The sequence below is a fragment of the Crotalus tigris genome, unplaced genomic scaffold, assembly GCF_016545835.1.
Source record: "Crotalus tigris isolate CLP2741 ecotype Arizona unplaced genomic scaffold, ASM1654583v1 scf7180000017672.2133156, whole genome shotgun sequence".
In the NCBI taxonomy this organism is placed as follows: Eukaryota; Metazoa; Chordata; class Lepidosauria; order Squamata; family Viperidae; genus Crotalus; species Crotalus tigris.
Window position 1 is genome coordinate 1,581,759 of NW_024096557.1, and position 21,052 is coordinate 1,602,810.

General features: G+C 38.7%; 1 protein-coding gene across 7 annotated transcripts in view; it reads right to left on the bottom strand.

The window, feature by feature from the left end:
* The window catches only part of SAMSN1 (SAM domain, SH3 domain and nuclear localization signals 1), a 125,282-nt gene that overhangs the window by 30,337 nt on the left and 73,893 nt on the right, over positions 1 to 21,052 (bottom strand). Inside the window, exon 1 of one of the 7 annotated variants that reach the window (XM_039337243.1) lies at positions 16,577 to 16,751. The exons of the other annotated variants lie outside the window; for them this stretch is intronic. Coding sequence (XP_039193177.1) covers positions 16,577 to 16,633 — 57 coding nt within the window. The 5' untranslated portion in view covers positions 16,634 to 16,751. Of the gene's footprint in view, positions 1 to 16,576; positions 16,752 to 21,052 lie in introns of those variants that run through there. 7 annotated transcript variants of the gene reach the window in all.

Sequence of the window (21,052 nt, forward strand, 5' to 3'; positions counted from 1 at the left end):
GCAATAAAACTAATTAAATATGGAAAAGCATCAGGTACAGATAAGCTGATAGTTAAATATTATAGAGAACTTGGGGAAGAACTTTAATAAGAACATTAATAAACACAATGAATTAAATTAAAGAAATAAAGGTCATGCCACAAACAAAGGAAGAGGTATACATGATACCTTGTTGAATATGAATTACAAAAGAAGTTAGCTGATACTGGATATCTGATTTAAAAATTGTAGTTATAGGTATGTTTTAATATATTTCCTGAAGATCAATGATGATAAAAAATAATCTAAGACCATTAAATTACTATGTAAAAAGGAGCTGTTGATACCTTAAAGAACTTACTATATACCATGTTAATGCATTCCTCTAATTATTCCTTATTGTTATACTGCCAGAAGATTAAATAAAGATATTGAATTGAGTTTCTTGTTTCCCTTTTTATTCTATATTTAATTTTATTGATCTCTAGAATAATTGAACCATTCTTCAACTGTTAATTACATAAGCAATCACAACCAAAAGGGAACTGGGCTGACTTCCTCAACCCAAATTCCAGCCAGTAGATATGAACTGCATCCACAGATGAAGCATATGAACTTAGATTTCTATATATGATGGCTGCTTAGGAATGAAATTTTCCAGAGATATCTGTGAGTTGTTACCTGTAGTTATGGACTTGTCCATGGATACTGTATGAATGCCATCTAAATGGGGAACATACACACGACAAAACCATTGCTCTATTCCATTGAGATATCTTTAATTGTTCTTAAACTCAATGTTCAAATTTATTAAAAAAAAATCAATTCATAGTTAATCTTGGAATGAATTTATGAATGTATTTCTTCCCATGATCTTCTGGATTTATGTGGATAGCTAGGACAGGGGTAGGCAACCCAAAACACTCAAAGAGCCACTTGGACCCGTTTCCCACCAAAAACAAAACACTGGGAGCCGCAAAACCCTTTTGATATCTAAAATGAAGATAACACTGCATATATCCTTTTTTACCTTTATTATAGGTATGTGTATGTGTATGTGTATGTGTGTGTGTGTGTGTGTGTGTATGTGTATGTGTAAATGTGTGTGTATACACACACACACACATACACAGACACACACACACACACACATATACACATTAAAAATAAAAGTAAAAATATGACTCTTGGGAATATCCATACTATTAAAACAATGATCACCAAAAGAATGCTTTAAGAGAATAAAATTACATACACACACAGGTAAAAAAAGGATATATGCAGTGTTATCTTCATTTTAGATGTCAAAAGGGTCTCTCCCTCCCTCTCTATCTGCCCTTGGTCTGCCACTCCTCTTCCCCCACTCTCTCTCTCCCCCTCTCTCTCTTTCTCTCTCTCTCTTTCTCCCCCCCTCCTATCTGCTGCTCACCTGGCAAGCTTCAAGCTGTTGTCCAACAACCTCCGGGTAGGCACCCTCGTCTCTTTTATGACTCATGGACTTCAACTCCCAGAATTCCTGAGTCAGCCTAGCTGGGCTAGCTAGCTCTCTCCTGCCCTTCCTGCTTTCTGCTTCCTTCAGAGACTCAGCAAAGGGAGGAGCTCCGCCCAGAAAGCTTTTCAGCTCCTCGGAGAACACTGTGAGTGCACTCTCTTTTACACATACACACACACACACAAAACACACACACACAAAACACACACACATACACACCCAGACACACACACACACAGAGAGAGAGAGAGAGAGAGAAGCAGGGAAGTGCAATTGCCTCTCTCTGTCTCTGTCTCTGTCTGCAAAGGCAGAGGAGGCTGGGAGCCACAGGGGAAGGCTCAAAGAGCCGCATGCGGCTCCGGAGCCGCAGGTTGCCGACCTGTGAGCTAGGATGATCAGCTAAAAAGCTAAGGTTTTATTTTTCCTTTTACCATTTTCTGCCATTCCTACAGACAATTTATGGCTGTACAGCCTTTTGCTCTTAAAACGAGATGAAAATATATAAAAAAAGGAGGGATGGCTGCAGTGATTTTAAAATAAAACATCATTTGTTAATTCTTGTGTTTGGATAGCAGATGAGATGTAAATATGAAAGAATGATAATAAGGAATCATGGATTGAAAGTAGAACTCCATTTTGTAATTTAAACATGAAGGAGAAAGGAATCTCTTACCTTGTTCTTATGGCATTGAAAATAGAAGTACATTACCATAAATGTTAATTTTGTATTGTTAAATTTGCAGCTGTGATGGAATTAATCTTACAGAAAATTGTTATAGCAATCTCCCTAGTTTAGGGGAAAAGCTTCAGTGTGAAATCATCAAAGCAGATTATCATATATAAAAGTCTATATGTAACAGCTTTAATATTTAATTATTATTTTTGAATATTTAGCCTTTTTTAAAAAAATGTGAACTATTGACATTGATTATTGAAATCCCTTTGTCACTATTTTCTATATTTCTTCCTTTAAAAAAATTATATGTTTATCAATCATTTTAAAAGAAAAAAAGAGCAAATGAGCAAGCAAATGGAGAAAAATATGAAAAAGAAATGGAATTACCAAAATAGTACAATTAGTGCTTGGATTATTATTGATGAGATATTCACTATAAAAACAAGGTATATTGAATTACTTTAACAATATGAATAAGGATTTGAATCTCTCTGGTAAGTGTTAAACTCTCCACTATTTATTATTTAAAAATCTAAATATAATTAGAAAAAAATTATATAAACATTATAAATTCTAATTTCTAACTTCTCCTCTGTTGTACTGTAATTGATGTGCAAATTTATAAACATTTTTTCTGCATTTCTGATGTCAATTCTTTAGTTGTGAAAAACATTCTTTAAATTCTTATGCTTGCCTTGCTGCATAATATATAATATAATATATTCTGTTGTGAATATCTGCTGCTAATTTTGCCATTACTTGCATACTCCAAATATAATATTATTGTAACTTATCAGTTTTCTAATGTTGTGCTAAGAAATATATTCAACAATGTATATTAATATAGTACATTAGTGTAATTTAGAGATTACTATAAGCAGGGTCCAGCAGTGCTAAAGACTAGTGGTACAAACATCATTCCTCAAACAGGATTGTGAAAGAAGAATGAAGAAGCCAGTGTAAGTTACATGGTGCAAATGAGGCAACTCAGCCCCTCCCCCACCATTATTAACTAAGAAAGACAATTTGAAGGAAAAGGTCAGCAGTTGTGAAGATGGCATATAGAGCCTTATTACCAGGCTGACCTAGCAAAGTCTTTTATGCAGTGCTTTTTTTCTAAAAAAAAAAAAAAAAGGTGCTGGAACTCACACACTTCATACAACCCGCCTTGCCTACCCTACAAGGTTCCATCCAAAAAAGGTGCCGGAATTCCATTCTGGATGTTATATGAGAAAAAAAGCCCTGCTTTTATGAATACATTATGAGTAGGGCATATATACGGCATATATAGCTTCTCGAAGCATGAAGCTGAAAACACCAGCCTGAAGATGATGAATGGGACTTCGTCGAAACGTTGCCAAGACACTTCCAATTTTACGCGGGAGAAAACCCGAATAACCAAAGACCTACATATATAGCTGTATACATATGACACAGTTGATAACCTCAATGTGGTTGAGCATACAGTAGGCTCTGGAACTAGCCCTCCACCTTTTCTCTTGCTATTCATAATTTAATTATTTGCAGTTATATGCATTTTAATCTAATTATAATGAATAGTGAAGTGTTGATGATAAACTACTGTATATTTTTCCAGGTGTGAACTATGTTTGGTGGTAAAGACAGCAAGAATGTGTGTCATGAAAATAATTACATAATATGGATAAAAATGATATGCCTTCAAATCATTGGATATAACTATTAATTCACTCCTCCTCATTAAGCAATGTCACAAGCTTAAACAGTCACTGAATGAGTGGTCATAACCCAAGGACCACCAGTATAATAAATGAACACATTTAAATACCTGAGAAACATGCAATCTTATGAGAAAAATATAAATATTAAAATGATAAATATGTTTTCATCAATAAAACAGAAAAGCCTTAGTATCCAATGTAAACATTTCTGCTCCTAGACTCACTGAAATAAATGAGAGGATACAGTGTTTCTAGTTGGTTGTGCCTAAATATTTATGCCCAGGATAAGAAACTAGAGGAAGGTTTATGCCTTCAGTGTCTTTTAATAATAAATTGTAGACAAGATTAGTCCTCACCAGTTTAATTTACATGGTGTATAGAAAACAGAAAAAAAATTGAAGAAGAAAAAATCCCAGATGCCAATAAAAAACCTCACAATTTTTTATTTCATGTATTTCGATGCATTTCAGATAAAATCCTATATCCAGCGTCTTGTATGAGGTTGTATAACATGTTGGATTGAAGCAAAAATGAAATGTTTTTTATATTTGGGAGATTTCTCCCTTTTTTCCCCTTCATTTTTAGTGCCTGCTCTCTATTTTGGTTGTACAGGAAACAGGCTTTTTATAACCATGCAGGTGAATGCTTGTTTTCACAGGTTATAAATATTTCTCATACAAGCCTACACCTTAAGATATTATCTGATTTAAGTTGCTGTGCAGAAGTTGCAATGCTTTTTGGAAGATTTTATTAAAGATCGTTCATGACACACATTCTTGCTGTCTTTACCACCAAACATGACTATATATAGTTCACACCTGGAAAAACATACAATAGTTTATCATCAACACTTCACTATTCATTATAATTAGATTAAAATGCAAGTGAGAAAAACATAATTACTGCTTAAAATATAAAAACAAACAATAACTGACTGATTTTACTTTTCTCTTGTTAAAATTAAGTTTCTGGCATATTTTTGCAGTGTTAGAAAACTTAATTTAACCTTAGGACATTTCTTTATCTATAACCTATAACAGTGATGGCGAACCTTTTAGAGACCGAGTGCCCAAACTGCAACCCAAAACCCACTTATGCATGGTCGGGTGCCGGTTGGGTGTGGCCCATTGGATGGGCGTGGCTGCGGTGGTAATAGCAGACTGGGTGAGACTAAAAAGTTCAATCAATCAATCAATTCCAACTCTGCAAGATCTTTTTTTTTTCCTGCGAGAAGTTGAAATTGACTGATTGATTGAACTGCAGAGGCCTAAAGCGAAAAGGTTTTATAAAACCCAGCTGAAGGCCTAGGACTGGGACGACAGGGCGCATGCCCACAGAGAGGGCTCTAAGTGCTGCCTCTGGCGCCCATGCCATAGGTTTGCCACCACTGACCTATAACCACTTATAGAGCAGTTGATATGGTTCTTATGGTGGTAATATTTATTTTATATTATCTGGCATAATACAAGGGAAGGATTTTGGGAAATTAGAATAAATCTGATTGATCCAATAACTTCATTCAAACCATTGTATCTTCTTTTTTTTGCCATGAACTACTAGTTTTTAGTGTACTTCATCACAAGCACATATTTATTGTATCATAACCACAAAATGGAATGTAGATGATTTGCATTTTTATGTTAAATACAAAATGTAGCCTTTAAAAAAACTGAGTCAATTCACATAACTGGACATTTGTCCAATTCATACACTTGAGTCAATTTGAGTTTAGTTTAGCCTTATAGCTTATGCCAGATGGATGGACTTTGTTACAGTGGTGATGAATGCACTACTGAAATACTTGAAAGACCAGGTTAGGGATGTACCATCATGGAGAAAATCTACCTGTGCTGTTGCTAAGAGTAAAAAATGACATAAGTCAACTGGTATTAGATACCTTGCATACAATGTTAAACATGCTTCAATCTTCCAGGGTGCTGAATAGGTCAGTACTATTTATACTGAAACAACTATGGAGTTCTAAACTGATAGTAAGACTGTTGCGTCCTTCGCGAAATGGCAAGACATGAGAAGCAGTTGTAGTTCTCAGGAAACTTCTTTATTTCAGTTCAGCATACTAGGTACAAGATGCCGACAACGCCCAGAACTCCTGGCCTCTTTTATAGGCCATTCCCGGGTCAATCTGCAACTTTTGGCGCGCCAGCACCTGCACATGCGCACAAGTACTGGTGACAGCCTGTCTGGTCCCGGGCAGCTTGAACCTGCCCGGGACCGCCTGCAATGCCCCGAGCCTACTTGCACAGGCTCAGGACATAACACCCCTTCCCCCCGGGTTAAGACTATTGATCATGTCATACTAACACAGAACCCATTGCGAGTGTAGTGCCATACTACCTTAAACCAAACATTTCTTTTGCTTCCATCAATCTCAGTGTTCTATTTCCTATGTATACAGGAATGTTCTCTGTTAACTCTGTTTTGCCAATAGAGTTACAAAATCCTCTAAATACTTAGGGGATCTTCTGGCTCTCTGTGACCTCCTAACCTCTGGAAACCTGCCAAGTACCCCTTGACTGAGGGGTGATGCGTATCTGTCCCCCTTATTACACCCTGGTGGTTCCCAAGGACTGTGCTCCAATGCCTGGCCTGCTTGCTTGCCCACCGGGCTCGTCAGGCCAGGGCTTCTTTCCTTGTTTGACCTGGTTGTCCTGCCTAGCTGCAGGCTCTCTGTCCCCTCTAAGTGACTGTCACTGTTGGGCGATTCTGTAGAACCTCCAAGGTCCGTCCAAGACCTGTCAGGAGGTTGTCTGTCCCCTGGTTCCCGTTCTGTCCCCAGGCTTGTGGGGTTTTCAGTGCTGTCCCAAAACTCAGTTGTCCCCTGAGTGAAGTCAGAGGTGTTGTAGTCGGGATTTGGTTCCTCGACCACCTCCCTGTATGTTTGCCCCCTTCTAGGGACAGGGGTAGTGTCAGGCCAACTAGGAGGAGTGTGTGCCAGCTCTCTTGCAGGGAATGGTTTATTGGGATGCTCCCGGGTATCCCCCCTGACTGGAGTACTGAGTGATGCGGGTGAGTAGGGATTATGCCCCCGGGGTGACTCCCTGGCTGGAGTAGGCATTGATGCCTGATATCTAGTTGAGCTCCTTGAATTTCTGTTTGGAGCACTCGCGGAATCTTGGGATAAGCTGTCTGTAGCTTCCTCATTAATGATGGGCAGCAGCCCATACCCTTCCCTTTGCCCAAAGGGGTCCCCCTTCCCCCCTGGAGAAGACCCAGGAGTCTCAGCGGGAAGGTCCCGTCTAGGGCGAAGCTGGTCGATGTGTCGACGCAGGACACAACCGTTGTCCAGGGACACCTCGTAAGACAGAGGACCTGTGACCCTGGATATAGCAGCGGGGACCCATGAATGACCAGGCCCGTAATTATGAGTCCAAACCGGGGCACCCACAAGTAGTTGTCTAGGTGCCCTGGGGTGTGTGAAAGAAGAAGACAGTCTGTCCGGATGCAACCGGTCAAGCTTGGTAGTCAGTTTGCGCCCCCAATGAAGTTCAGCTGGGCTCCTCCCCGTAGAAGTGGACGGTGTAGTGCGATAAGAAAGGAGGAAGTCAGCCAACCTGTGATGCCAGTCTCCGTAGGTAATTTTCTTCAAGGCGTCCTTGGTGATGTGAACCATGCGTTCAGCCATACCGTTGGTGGACGGGTGGAAAGGTGCAGAGGTGGCATGACGAATCATGTTAGCCTGTAAGAAAACTTGGAATTCGGAAGAAGTGAATTGAGGGCCGTTGTCAGACACGAGGACGTCTGGGAAGCCCGTGTGCAGCAAAAATCCCCCTCAGTACTTGAATAATCTTTACAGTGGTGGTGGAAGAGACAGGTACAACCTCAAGCCAGTTTGAATGGCTGTCAACTAGGACCAAGAAGAATTGACCCTGAAAGGGCCCAGCGTAGTCAATGTGCACCCTAGACCATGCAGACTTCCTCCCATCTATGTACAGGAGCTTGGGGCATTTCGGGGCGCGAATGTTGGCAAAGGTGGCATGTGTGCACCTTAGCTTCAATGTCTCTATCTAACCCAGGCCACCACAAATGGCTGTGTGCAAGCGCCTTCATACGTACAATGCCAGGATGATCCTCGTGGAGGGAACCTAAGACCCTAGTCCTCATTGAGGTAGGGATGACAACTCTGCTTCCCCAAAGCAGACAACCCTGGAAGGTGGACAACTCGTTCCTTTTAGACCAGAAACTCTGAAACTCAGTGCCAGGACAGCTCTCTGGCCATCCAGATAAAACCCAAGAAAGGACACGTGAAAGTGTGTGGTCTGTGCCTGATTCAGCGGCTACATCCCTGGCATTTAAAGGAGACTCAGGCAAGGCCTGAATGGAGAGGAGATTGGTAGCTGGTGCAGGGTCAGCTTCTATTACCGGCAGGGGTAACCTACTGAGGCCATCAGCATGGCCCATTTCCTTCCCAGGTTTGTGAATTAGGGAGAAATCACAGGCAGAAAGAAAGATAGACCATCTTAGCATTCTGGGGGAGATGATTTGGGGAGTTTGCTTACGTGTGGTAAACAGTCCCACTAAAGGCTTATGGTCAGTGAAGACCGTAAAATGCCTGCCATATAAAAAATCATGGAATTTTTTAATTCCAGCAACAACAGCTAAAGCCTCCCTGTCTATTTGAGCATAATTACGCTCGGCAGAAGACAAGGTTCTGGAGTAATATGCAACAGGAACCTGAGTTCCATCTGACCTGAGGTGGCTTAGTACAGCTCCTACCCCATAAGGAGAAGCATCACAAGCGATGCACACAGGAAGGGATTCATTGAAATGTGCAAGTACACTGTTAGAAGTGAGTAAGGCCTTGACCTCATTGAAACTTGCTTCATGTTTTTGTGACCACTGCCACACTGCCTGTTTGTCCAATAGCCTGTGAAGAGGCTCAGCTATACTAGCCTTATGTGGAAGAAAGGAATTGTAGAAATTCAGAAGGCCCAGAAAAGCCTGTAGTTCAGCGTTAGACTTTGGCCTAGGAGCATGCATAATAGCTTTCAGTTTGGATTCAGCAGGGTGAATCCCAGTAGCATCAATTTTGAATCCCAGAAAATCAGTAGAAGGCACCCCAATTTTACATTTGTCCTTCTTAAGCTTGAGGCCCATTTTCCTGAACCTTAACAGGACAGCCCTTAATCTTTCAGCTAGATTGTGTGTAGAGTCTCCTGCAATTAAGACATCATCAAAATAGGGGCAAACCCCTGGTATACCCCGTAGTGCGTTTTCCATTATGCTTTGGAAAATTCCAGGAGCGACATTTACTCCAAATTGTAGCCTCTTCACCTTGAATGCTCCTCTATGGGTCACAATGGTCTGAGCTACAGCAGCATCATCATCAACAGGCAGCTGTTGATACGCCTGAGCTAGGTCAAGCTTTGCAAAAACACACCCCCCCCCTTGAGGGAGGTCAGAATATGACTGACCACAGGAACTGGATAGGCATGTTGCTGCAATGCCTTATTCAGAGTGCATTTGTAATCAGCACAGATGCGAATGTCCCCATTTGCCTTGAGAGGCATGACAATGGGGGTTTCCCAGGGACTGGAGTCAACAGGTTCTAGAACTCCTTGCTGAATCAGTTTGTCCAACTCAGTGTCAATTTTACCTTTTAAAGCAAAAGGGACCCTTCTTGCTTTAATTCTAATGGGAGTGACAGTGGGGTCTAGCTTTAATGACACAGGGGATCCTTTGTATGTGCCCAGCTGGGGCTGAAAACATCTGCAAATTCTTTGCAGACTTCTTGTAGGTCAAGTGTTTGCAGACTATTGAGCCCTGTGACGTGTATTCCCAAGGCCTCAAACCAATCGAGTCCTATGAGACTCGTTCGTTCACCCCCTACTACTATTAGCTCTAGTGGACCTTCAAAATCCTTATACTGTACGTTAAGGGTGGCCTCTCCCTTAACACACACTCTGGAGTTTTGAAAGTCTGTTAACACAATGTCAGAAGGCCTCAGCTTGGCCTGAGTTCCGCTACCAGAACAAATCTTCCTGAACGTTTGCATGGAAATGATTGAAAGTGCAGACCCCGTATCCAGTTCCATAGCCAATGGAACCCCTTGTAGCTTCACCTTAAGTGACAGCTTTTTCTTAATGGGCTTGTGTGTGCCTGTCCTATAGATGCTTTTTCGCGAAGCGCAAAACCCCACCCTGTTTTGCCTGGGAACCCTGGTACCTTTCAGGTGCAATTCCTCCTGAGGTTGTACCTTCTGACGGCCCAGGCACACAGCTGCAATGTGTCCTTGTTTTCTGCATGCTCTGCAGATAGCGGAGCGGAACTTGCAGTCGGTTCTCTTGTGGCGACCTCCACAACCGAGGCACTTGGGGAGACCTGAAGAGCTTCCTTTCTGTTTCCCTTCCTTCGTGGGGTAGAGACGGTCCACTTCATCGTCAGGATCCTCCTCAGAGTTCCTTTGGACTCCTTCCTGGTGCACGGACGCAGTATCTGGAGTGCTTCTGATCGGCCTCATGTTCTTGATGGTGCCACCCACTGCTTCTTCTGCAGTGACCTCTCTCAAGGCATCTTGGAATGATAAGTCTTCTTTGGCAAAAAGTCTCTGCTGTAACTCTCTATGCCTTAGTCCGCATACAAATCTGTCTCTCAGTTGTTCTTCGAGGTCCTTGAACTCGCAGTGTTTAGCGGCTTTTCTCAGCGCGGCAATGTATTCTTTGGCCGATTCTCCGGGTCGTTGATCCCTCTGTTCGAAGGTGTGGCGCCACGCGATGACAGACAACTTGGGCTGGAAGTGCTCCTTTAGTAGCTTTTTTAGATCTGCGTAGCTGACAGAGTCTAGAGGAACAGGTGCTGCAATGTTCTCAGCGATTTCGAATGCGTCTTGACCGCAAACGCACAGCAGGGTGGCAGCCTTTAAACTATCTTCCCTTACTTGATTTACCTTGAGATAGTTTTCCACCCTGGCTGTGTAGGACTCCCACCTCTCTGGATGTGAGACGTCGAATTCCGAAAGCCTTCCAATTTTTGCCATTTTGTAGAAAGGAAGGGTCTATCAGCCAGCCTACCCCCGATGCTCGCTGGATTGGCAAGTAGCTGCCGAGTCAACGCCGTTCCTGCCGCTCAGGACTCACTCGGGTAAGCTTACACCTTTCTTCTGTTGATGTAAGGCATCCCACCTTCGTCGCCAGTGTTGCGTCCTTCGCGAAATGGCAAGACACGAGAAGCAGTTGCAGTTCTCAGGAAACTTCTTTATTTAATTCAGCATACTAGGTTAAAGACGCCGACAACGCCCAAAACTCCCGGCCTCTTTTATAGACCATTCCCGGGTCAATCTGCAACTTTTGGCGCGCCAGCACTTGCGCATGCGCACAAGTACTGGCGACAGCAATGCCTGCAATGCCTGCAATGCCCCAAGCCTGCTTGCACAGGCTCAGGACATAACAAAGACAATCTGCAAACCAAAGAAATACACGTTCTTGTGTTCTAAAAGTGTTCATATACAGAAATATACCAGGGTACTGAATTTCCTGTATTTTTCTTTAAATACACTTTTCTTTCTTCTGCTGCTTGTTTCTTCACTTTTTAATATCTATTATTGCTTTCATAGTTTGCATTTTTCTAGAGCTTATTGCAAAGGGATCTATATTGGGACAAAAGTGATTGCCTTTAAAAAAATGAGGTGAAAGGAGCTAAATATACAAATTGAAAAACTGAATTTTATATCTGAAATGGGGAGAATTTTAAGATTTCCAGCAGGGGAATTAATTCTTTTCAATTAATTCTATTCTTTGTTAATTTTATTGCAAAATTACATCTATTGGGAAAAATTGTAATTAAACAGCACCATAATTAACATGCCATATATTTGAAAACATTGGAAAGATCTTGAACTACTTTTGGGGTTATAATTGCTAACCTATTGCTCAAAAGCAGAGGTGATCATATATTCCTATTCTGAATGATTTACAAGGCTTTTTAGGAAGATCCATTTGTGGAATTTGTCCTTAAAACAGAGCCCCCTACAGTCTTGTGAGAAGTACTATTTGCGAATAGAATAGCATAGTGTTTCCATGAGGCTGGCAGCATATGCGTAAAACCTGAGCTTTGCATTACATCACATTGGCAGGATCCTCTGCAAAAAACAAAAAGATAAGTTGAATCGTGCTGGGCCCTGGGGCTGGGTGAGGGGCAGGCCGAGTCTTGAGAGTTTCTGGTGGCTTGATGGGAAGTAGGTCTTGACCTACGTTCTCTTGTGTGGTTGAATGGTTGAAGGCCTGGGGGTATCTTGAAAGACAGGAAGTAGACCACCAGGAACCTCAGGGGTGGGGAGGATGGTAGTCCTAGGGTAGGTGGTCTGGGCCTGGGCTAGACTCCAAGGGTTCGTCCACCTTGAGGCACTCATGCTTCACTTAACAATTTGCACATTCATTTAATGATTGCATTGAGGAGATCAGGGATGGAGGGGTTATTAAGTGAGATTCTTCATTTAATGGCCATCACGACATGCAACTGTAATGGGCAGGCTCCATTATGATCATAAGAGAAAGACTACCTGCATAGAAATTAATAATGCTATTGCTCCTATAATATTTATATAATTTTATATAATATTTTTAAAAACAATGTTTTGTTGTAATTATTTTGATTACTTTGTTTAATTATTATTATATCCTATTCTCCTTTCAACTAGACACACTAAAATAAATAATAAAATATACCTCTGCCATACATTAATATACAGAAGAGAGCTAAAAGCAATGTTGTGTTGTGCAATAAGAATATGCAAGATGCAAAGGTTAGATCAAATGCCGATGCTGAGATATTATAGGTCAAGAACTAAATGTAAGAAAAAGAAATTTACCTAGTGGCTGAAGATGGGACTAGCCTGAACTCAGTAGATTGAACAATCAATCAATCAATCAGAATAGAGCTGGAAGGGAATTTGGAGATCCTAGTCCAATTCCCTGCTCAAGCAGGAGACCCTATGCCATTTTAGATAGGTGGCTGTCCAGTCTTTTCTTAAAAACGTCCAGTGATGAAACACCTACAACTTTTGAAAGCAAGCTGTTCCACTGGTTAATTGTTCTCACTGTTAGGAAGTTTCTCCTTAATTCTCTTTAATTAAAGAGTAGTCTCTAATAAATGCTTCTCTAATATATTTATCATATCATATGTACTCCTGATATATGCAGAACAAAAAAGTGCCTCTCTTTTCAACTGATGTTAAGGAAGACAGTCTTTTAAATGTCATTAAATAGTACAAAAATTCCTTTTTCCTTTTGCATAAATACTGAATACAACTGTTTCACAACTCTCCCCATGCTTGCTTACTCTAATGTGCATATGCTTATGTATTATATTTATTCATGTTGTAGTATAAAATGTCAGTCTATGAACTGACTTTCTGATCTAAAGCTCTGTCATTTTGTGTGCATTAAATTAACATATAAAATTAAAGCATTAAGAGATCACACTATGCAAAGTTAACTAGAAGTACATCTTCACTGAACAAAAAGGGGCTTTTTTGAGAAAACATTCAAAGGATTAGGTAGGAAAGCAAGTTAAAAATAAATAGTCATTGGAGAGAACCAAGAGAAGGACAATAAAAGTAAACAGTTATTGTAACTATATATTCCAATATTTAAAAAGACAATAATTTTTGATAATGCTGGTTGTACCAAAACATTTACAGTGCAAAACCTGTAACTGGGAAGATTCAGAAGGAAGTAAGTTGTGAAATTCTCCCACTCTTTTTATGACTATTGACATGTACTTAAATATTTCCCAATTATATGGTTTGCTTGTAATAATATTGCTAGGAGAAGAAAAATTGCAAAATGCAATTTGACAAATAGAGGAATTTTCCACTCAAACAGTCAGTACTCCATTTACTGGAATATTTTATATACAGTGAGCAAAATCTGCACAAAATGATCTGAAACAAATAATATAATGGCCACTTTATAAAAAAAAATAATTTTGTTTGAACAGTTTTCAAATATTTAATATAACACAAGTAATAAACATATACTGGGTATATAAAATCCTCTTTCTATTTATTTGAATGTTAAACTATAACATTTTGCAGAGAAAAATGTTAATTCAAAATCTGGTCATGTGCTTACGGTGAATGAAATTCTAGCATAGATTTTAAGTTCTTCCAACAAAAAAAAAATACTCTGCACAGATCAAATGTCTGAGTAGTGTTGTAGAATACTCGCATACCAGCTTACCATAACTTTAAAAAAAAGATATTAGATGTTATATACAATTTAAGATTTGTATTTTCTATATATTTGCTATACTACATAACAAATATATAGCAGCTTTTTGCCTTTTAGTATTAACCAGCAATAGTAAAAGAAAAAGCAAGAAATATATAATAAACTAGCCCTCAGTGGAGGATGAAGGCCTTGGAAAAGATATGCAAATGTTGTGATGTATCTGTACAAAGAGTACACACAGAGACATCAAAGATCGTGCAAGTAATGTAACACTCTGTAGAAATGAACATTTACATTTAGAGAAGCAGGATAGGAAGAGTATTGACACCTTTAAATATTAGTATTGGACTCTCAAGAATATTGTAGAGAGTCAAGAAAAAAAACACATATATCATTATCCTACTTAGGATTATGCAAAGACCCAGCTCTCAGAAAAGGCTACAATTCTGAGAAAGGTAAAAGGAAAAAGAAGAAGAGGATGGCAAATGGGACACATAATAATCCAGTAGTATTGGAGATAAGGGACACATTTTCCTATAAAAATATAAGAGACATACTAAAACCTCAAGTAGTCCAGATCCATTATGAGCTATGTGAGTGCAAAGTATCTGAGGTCTGAACTTTCTTGTGCCACTAAATTAATTATTTCCAACAACACTTAAGTTCATAGTTTTACTAGTGGACTTAGTGACAGTATCAGAACAGATAAGATTATCTATAATATTAAGAAATAATATAAGAAAAAATTGGTGTTTGTTACATATATATTTAAACATATAATTATATTTAAACATATAATGCAGAGTAATGTTATAACGGAGGTTGTTAAAAAAGGAAGAAAATTGTTTACAGAAATTAGACTAAGCAGATTTCTGTAATACAGAAATGGGGAAAAGGGACATAACAGTGGAATAGATGAATCAGAAATAATATAATAGCATAAGTTATCTGTCTTTCCCTAAGTAGTGCTCAAAGTTGGGAACACAAGTATAACATAATCACATTTAAAATGTACTAATTTTAAGGAGATATATAATTCTACTGTTCAGATCAACAAACTTAAATTCTGTTAATTTATTTCATGATGATTAAAATAATGATATTTCTTTAAGGCAGAGTCAGGCTGCTAGAAGTGTTCCAGAAACTACCACTGTAGTGGTAAATTAAAGACTTATTATCCACACATTTTAAATTTTAAAACAAAATCATTTTAGCATCATATAACTGTTCATTTGCTGAATATAATAGTTCTACTTCTCTATCGTTAAGGAACATTAATTAAAACAAACAAAATTTATTGGCTTGTATAAATTAGCTAACACAGGTTTAGTTATGGGCTCATGGTAGGGTTCCTATTTATGCCACTAATAATTTGCATATTTTGTAACACAATAATTTCTGAATACTTGCCAACCTTATAAATCTATATGTATATCATCTCTATACAGCTATATCATCATCATCATCATCACATAAACACACACACAGAGAGAAAGAAAGAGAGAGAATGTCCCTCTAATTTACCTTCTGAAGTATGATTTACTCCCTAGGGATTGAACACAAAACTGGAAATTTAAGTTTTTCAATGAAGTAATGGAGTGGAATGCATAATAATAGATAATAATAGAAAAAGTAAACTCCTTTTCAGTAATAGGGCTGGAAATTCATGTTTAATTATTCTTTATTTTGTAATATAATGTTTAATAACAAAAAAGAGCTACTATATAAGAGTTTAAAAAGTAGGGAAAAAACCAAAGAAATCTGATGCTCTTAAACTGCTGCATAAAATAATTGGTATCACAGAAGGTTAGGCTATAAAAGTGTATAGACCATGGATGACAGTAAGGGGAGGTGCAAGTTATTATCTATAAAATATGGACCTATAGTATAGATTATGGCTAACAATAAAAAGTTCTTGGTATGACTCAAAGATTCTTACATTAATTAGCTTATAATATGCAATACATTGAGAGCTTTGATCTGTATTTATTTCATGTGTAATAGTTTTAAATCAAATGAATTCTGAACGAAGATTGGCTTTTGGTAAAGATTGTTTTTTAAACTTTGAACTGAACTGAGAATGAATATTTTGTAATTCCAGAGACTATAGGAAAACCATACACTCAACTTTACAAACCTGGTTTTGAAAAAGATATTCATTTGAATGATAGATTAGTACTTGTAAACAAAAGACACACATCTCTCTGAATTAAAAAAATGGTACATATTCTCGACTTTATAGATATTTTAGCAAGAAAAGTTAAAAAAATTCTAGCATTTTTTGTTCTCTTGGTATTTGAGAATTATGTAATATATTTCAGGACATTAACATCAACACACAATGATGTTTGCCACCTAATTCAATCTGAGCAGCTGTCCATGTAAATCAACATAATGAACCTATCTACAGTCTTAATGAAGGAATAAAATGAGCAAAGCTTTTGAATCCTGTAATCGTAAAACTATATAGGTTACACTATCCAGATATCTTAGGACTGATTTTCAGTCAGATATTCAGCCTTCAAAAGTGAACATTTCTTACCTTTGTTTTTTGTGATTTCTCCTTATCTGAAACATTGGAAGGTTTTCTCTTCAACATCTTAAAATTCAGATTTTTTCAAATATTACAAGGCAAGTGTTGCTTGGTTTTTTCTCAGACCCAAAACACTACTAAATGATATACACATAATCAGCTAAATAAAGCTTCCTTATTCTATTTAGGATGTGGCTCAGCTCTGTCAGATCTTCAGATCTTGATATATTCAAGACAGGAAGGAAGACAAAAAGAGAAGTAAAAAAAGAAATGGGTGAAGAAATAGATGCTTAGGGTACACTGATCAAGACTAACCTTTCAACTTCAACACTTCCACTGCAATATTTGTTTTAGGATAACTTTAACAATAGTTGACTGCAGCTGCACAGGCAGCATTTAATGGAAATGAGATTAGTTAAGGAATCAGAAGTACATTTTAACAACTTTATCATTCATGTAGAGCAGCAATCTACAATCAGCAAGTTTTATTTTCAGTATTATAACTAATCTATTTAAATTCCATTTTTATTTATATTTTAGTCTCGGTTATTAAGAAGGAACAAGAGAGAATGTTTGCTTCATGCTTGACTTCCTTAATTTGCCACAGTGGAAGATAGGACAATGGAGTATTCAGAATGTAGTTTTTCCTCTCACATTTATTTAAATCTTCATGCTGAAGCCCTGCACAGAAACATGTGTCTATGTGCAAATGTAAAAAGGCCATGTAAAAAATTAAAATTATTCATTTTTGTCTGAATGGAGATTACTCATAAACAAATATTTTTAATTCCATGAAGAACAATGAGAAAATGTTAAAATTTTGGGGGAATATCTCATTCTATATTTCAGTCAATTTTTACTATTATTTGTTTATACTGTCCTGCACTAATTTGTCTCCACCCATCAAATACATAAAATTCATTGGTACCTTTATTTACAATATATATTTTCAGGCTAATACTGACTTCAGAATTTGTTTTAAAAGTTGCATAGTTGAACTACATTGTTTAAGTTCTATTCGGATATCTGTAGAATCGCCTTATTTCTTCCCCACCTAATTTTCTTCCTATACATATCTGAAAATCTAAACAAAACATCTGTCACATAATTATTAATTAACACCTTCTGCATCGTCTTAAAACAGCTTATATGTACAACTAGACAGAAATTATAAGCTAAAAATTGGTAAATCAATGACAATTATACTTTATTCTTTAACCAAACTTTTCCTGAGGTTTTAAATGGTTTCACTTATATTTAAGTCAAAGATAATAATCTATTTTTGAAATGAGTCACAAATGAAATTCTTAGAAAAGACAAAAATAACTCATTCCTTTACATAGGAACAGGTCAGCTGAAATGAGAGATCTGACAACAAAATAATCAGAATAAATGGAAAGAGAAGACTATCCAACTTGTACACATTTATCGTACAATTTGAAAATACACATTCTGAGCTTTACAGACATTAAGAACTTCAAATCTAAATGTACATTCCATGTTCTAGTATTTAAACAGGAAAGTGTAACCAGGAAAGAATCTCTGATCATTCCAAGATTACTTCTTTTTCTGTGCACCATTAATATCTGTATGATTAACAAAAATGACATTCTTATGTAGACTTATACATGAGCTCCTTTCACCAGATTATTTATTGTTAAATGGGAAGAAAGAGGCCATTTCAGGAGATATAGTACCCATCCATATCTATTCTATTTCTTCATGCATCAGAAAAATTACAGCAGTTTGAAGGCTGATTCCTGATTCCCTCTTTGTCCTTGAAAGATTGACCTCTGCACTAGTTGTAGAAAATGCAACTGGTAATATCACAAGTACAACACTTTACTTAAACAGGAATTCTGAATGAATTGTAATAGTTCAGAAAATAATTTAATAATTTCAGAAACTATATTTTTAATTTTAAAATGGTTTTTAAAAAGAAGAATGGAATGCAAAATGTTGATTGAAATGTTGAGCAGGAGAGTTGAAGGTTTATGTAATATACACAGTGTCAGAATCCAATTATATTAAAGATTAACAGAAATACCAGAGGAATATAGGGACCTTGCTGAAGTCTTCAGTGAGGAGAGGGCGAATGAGCTTCCCCCCCACCGACCCACAGACTGTACCATTGAATTCAAGCCTGGGGCAAAACTCCCGAAGCCCAGATTATACTCCATGAGCCCAAAGGAGAAGGAGGAAATGGAAAGATTTATAAAGAAAAACCTGGAGAGAGGTTTCATTGAGCCAGCCAAGCCTAAAGTGGCTGCCCCGGTCCTTTTTAGAGAGAAGAAGGATGGCTCCTTACGTTTATGCGTGGATTATAGGGCCCTGAATACAATCAGTGAAAGCAACCTATACCCGCTGCCCCTCATGAAAGACATGCTGTCACACCTATCGAAAGGGAAAATTTTTTCTAAACTAGACTTAAGGGAAGCTTACTATCGAGTGAGAATCAAGGAAGGGGACGAATGGAAGACTGCATTTAACTGCCCCATGGGGTGCTATCAATTCAAAGTCTTGCCATTTGGATTACAAGGGGGCCCTGCAGTCTTTATGCAATTAATCAATGACGTTCTAAGGGAGCACCTGTTTAAGGGGGTCCTTGTTTACTTGGACGACATTCTTATCTTTACCGAAACAAAAGAAGAACACGTCAAACTTGTCAGAGTGGTTTTAAAGAAGCTGCGAGCCGCTCACCTATATGCCAAACTCTCAAAATGCGAATTCCACCAGGAAAGGATAGACTACCTAGGCTATCGCATATCCCCACAGGGCATTGAAATGGACCCAGAGAAGGTCAGAGCAGTATTAGAATGGGCACCACCCCGCACAAGAAAGCAACTACAAAGTTTCCTGGGCTTTGCAAATTTTTACCGCCAATTCATCCCCTCATTTGCACAGATAGCCTTGCCCCTCACTAACTTACTAAAAACGAAGGGAACATCCTCAGTAAAACCTAGCCAGCCACTAACATGGACAATGGAGTGCCAAGCAGCGTTTGAGAGACTAAAGAGACTTTTTTCTGCCGAACCAGTACTAAGGCACCCAGACATGGACAAACCCTTCATAATACAGGCAGATGCAAGTGATGTGGCAGTGGGGGCTGTGCTATTACAAGAAAATGATGATGCAGTATTGCAACCCTGTGCATATACATCTAAGAAACTCACGGAAACAGAACAGCGCTGGCCCGTATGGGAGAAGGAGGCTTATGGGATACGTTGGGCATTACTCACGTGGCGACAGTTCCTGGAAGGCAACAAAATCCCCTTCCAGGTATGGACTGATCACAAAAATTTAGAAGCCCTGAAAACTCCCAGGAAACTCAATCCCAAACAAGCCCGCTGGTCCCAGCATTTTCACCAATTCCAATTTAAGCTCAAACATTTACCAGGAAGAAAGAACTTCCTGGCAGATGCACTATCTCGCATGCCCCAATATAACAGCGCACGAACCACAGACTCTAGACCAATAATGGCAGAATCACAACTGGCAGCGCCAGTAACCACAAGAACCCAAGCCAAAATAAAACCACAACTGGACAGCCAAACTGGGATTGAATTCAGAAAAAGTTTGGAAACAGATGATTGGTTCCAGAAAAACAAACATGTGTGCACAATGAGAGACGGATTGCCTTGGGTAGGGGAAAAGTTATATATACCAACAACTCAAAGACTAACTTTCATGCAACTTTGCCATGACACAAAATCAGCAGGGCATTTTGGATTTGTAAAAACTTTACACTTAATTAAACGGCAATTTTGGTGGCCATCAATAAAAAAGGACATAGAAAGTTATGTTGCCAGCTGCCCAACCTGTGCATCAGCAAAGAGGTTGCAAGGGAAATCGCCAGGGCTGTTACAACCAGTGGCAAGTCCCTCAGCCCCCTGGAGGGAAATAGCCATGGATTTTATAGTGGAATTGCCTGAAAGCAATGGGAATACTGTTATCTGGACAGTCACGGACCTATTTTCCAAACAGGTGCACTTTATCCCTTGCCAAAAAATTCCCACTGCAAAGGCCTTAGCAAAACTTTTTATCCAGCACATTTACAGATTGCACGGGGCACCCCAACGCATCATCTCTGATAGGGGAGTGCAATTTACGTCTACATTTTGGAAGGAATTTTTATCCCTCTTAGGGACCACTCAGGGACTGACATCTAGCCATCACCCTCAGACAGATGGACAAGCGGAACGCTGCCAGTCGGTACTTGAGCAATATTTGAGATGTTTTTTAAATTTCCAACAGAGTGATTGGACGGACTTACTTCCTTTTGCAGAAGTTGCCTACAATAATGCAGTCCACTCCAGCACAGGCTACACTCCTTTTCAAATAGCCAACGGCCAAAGTTTCAACCCTATGCCAGAGTTAACCCCAAAAGAACCAACGATCCCTTCACTGAAAGAATGGATGGAAAGCCTACAAAACACCTGGCCAATAGTCAGAAAATCACTAGATGAAGCTAGGCGGGCATACAAA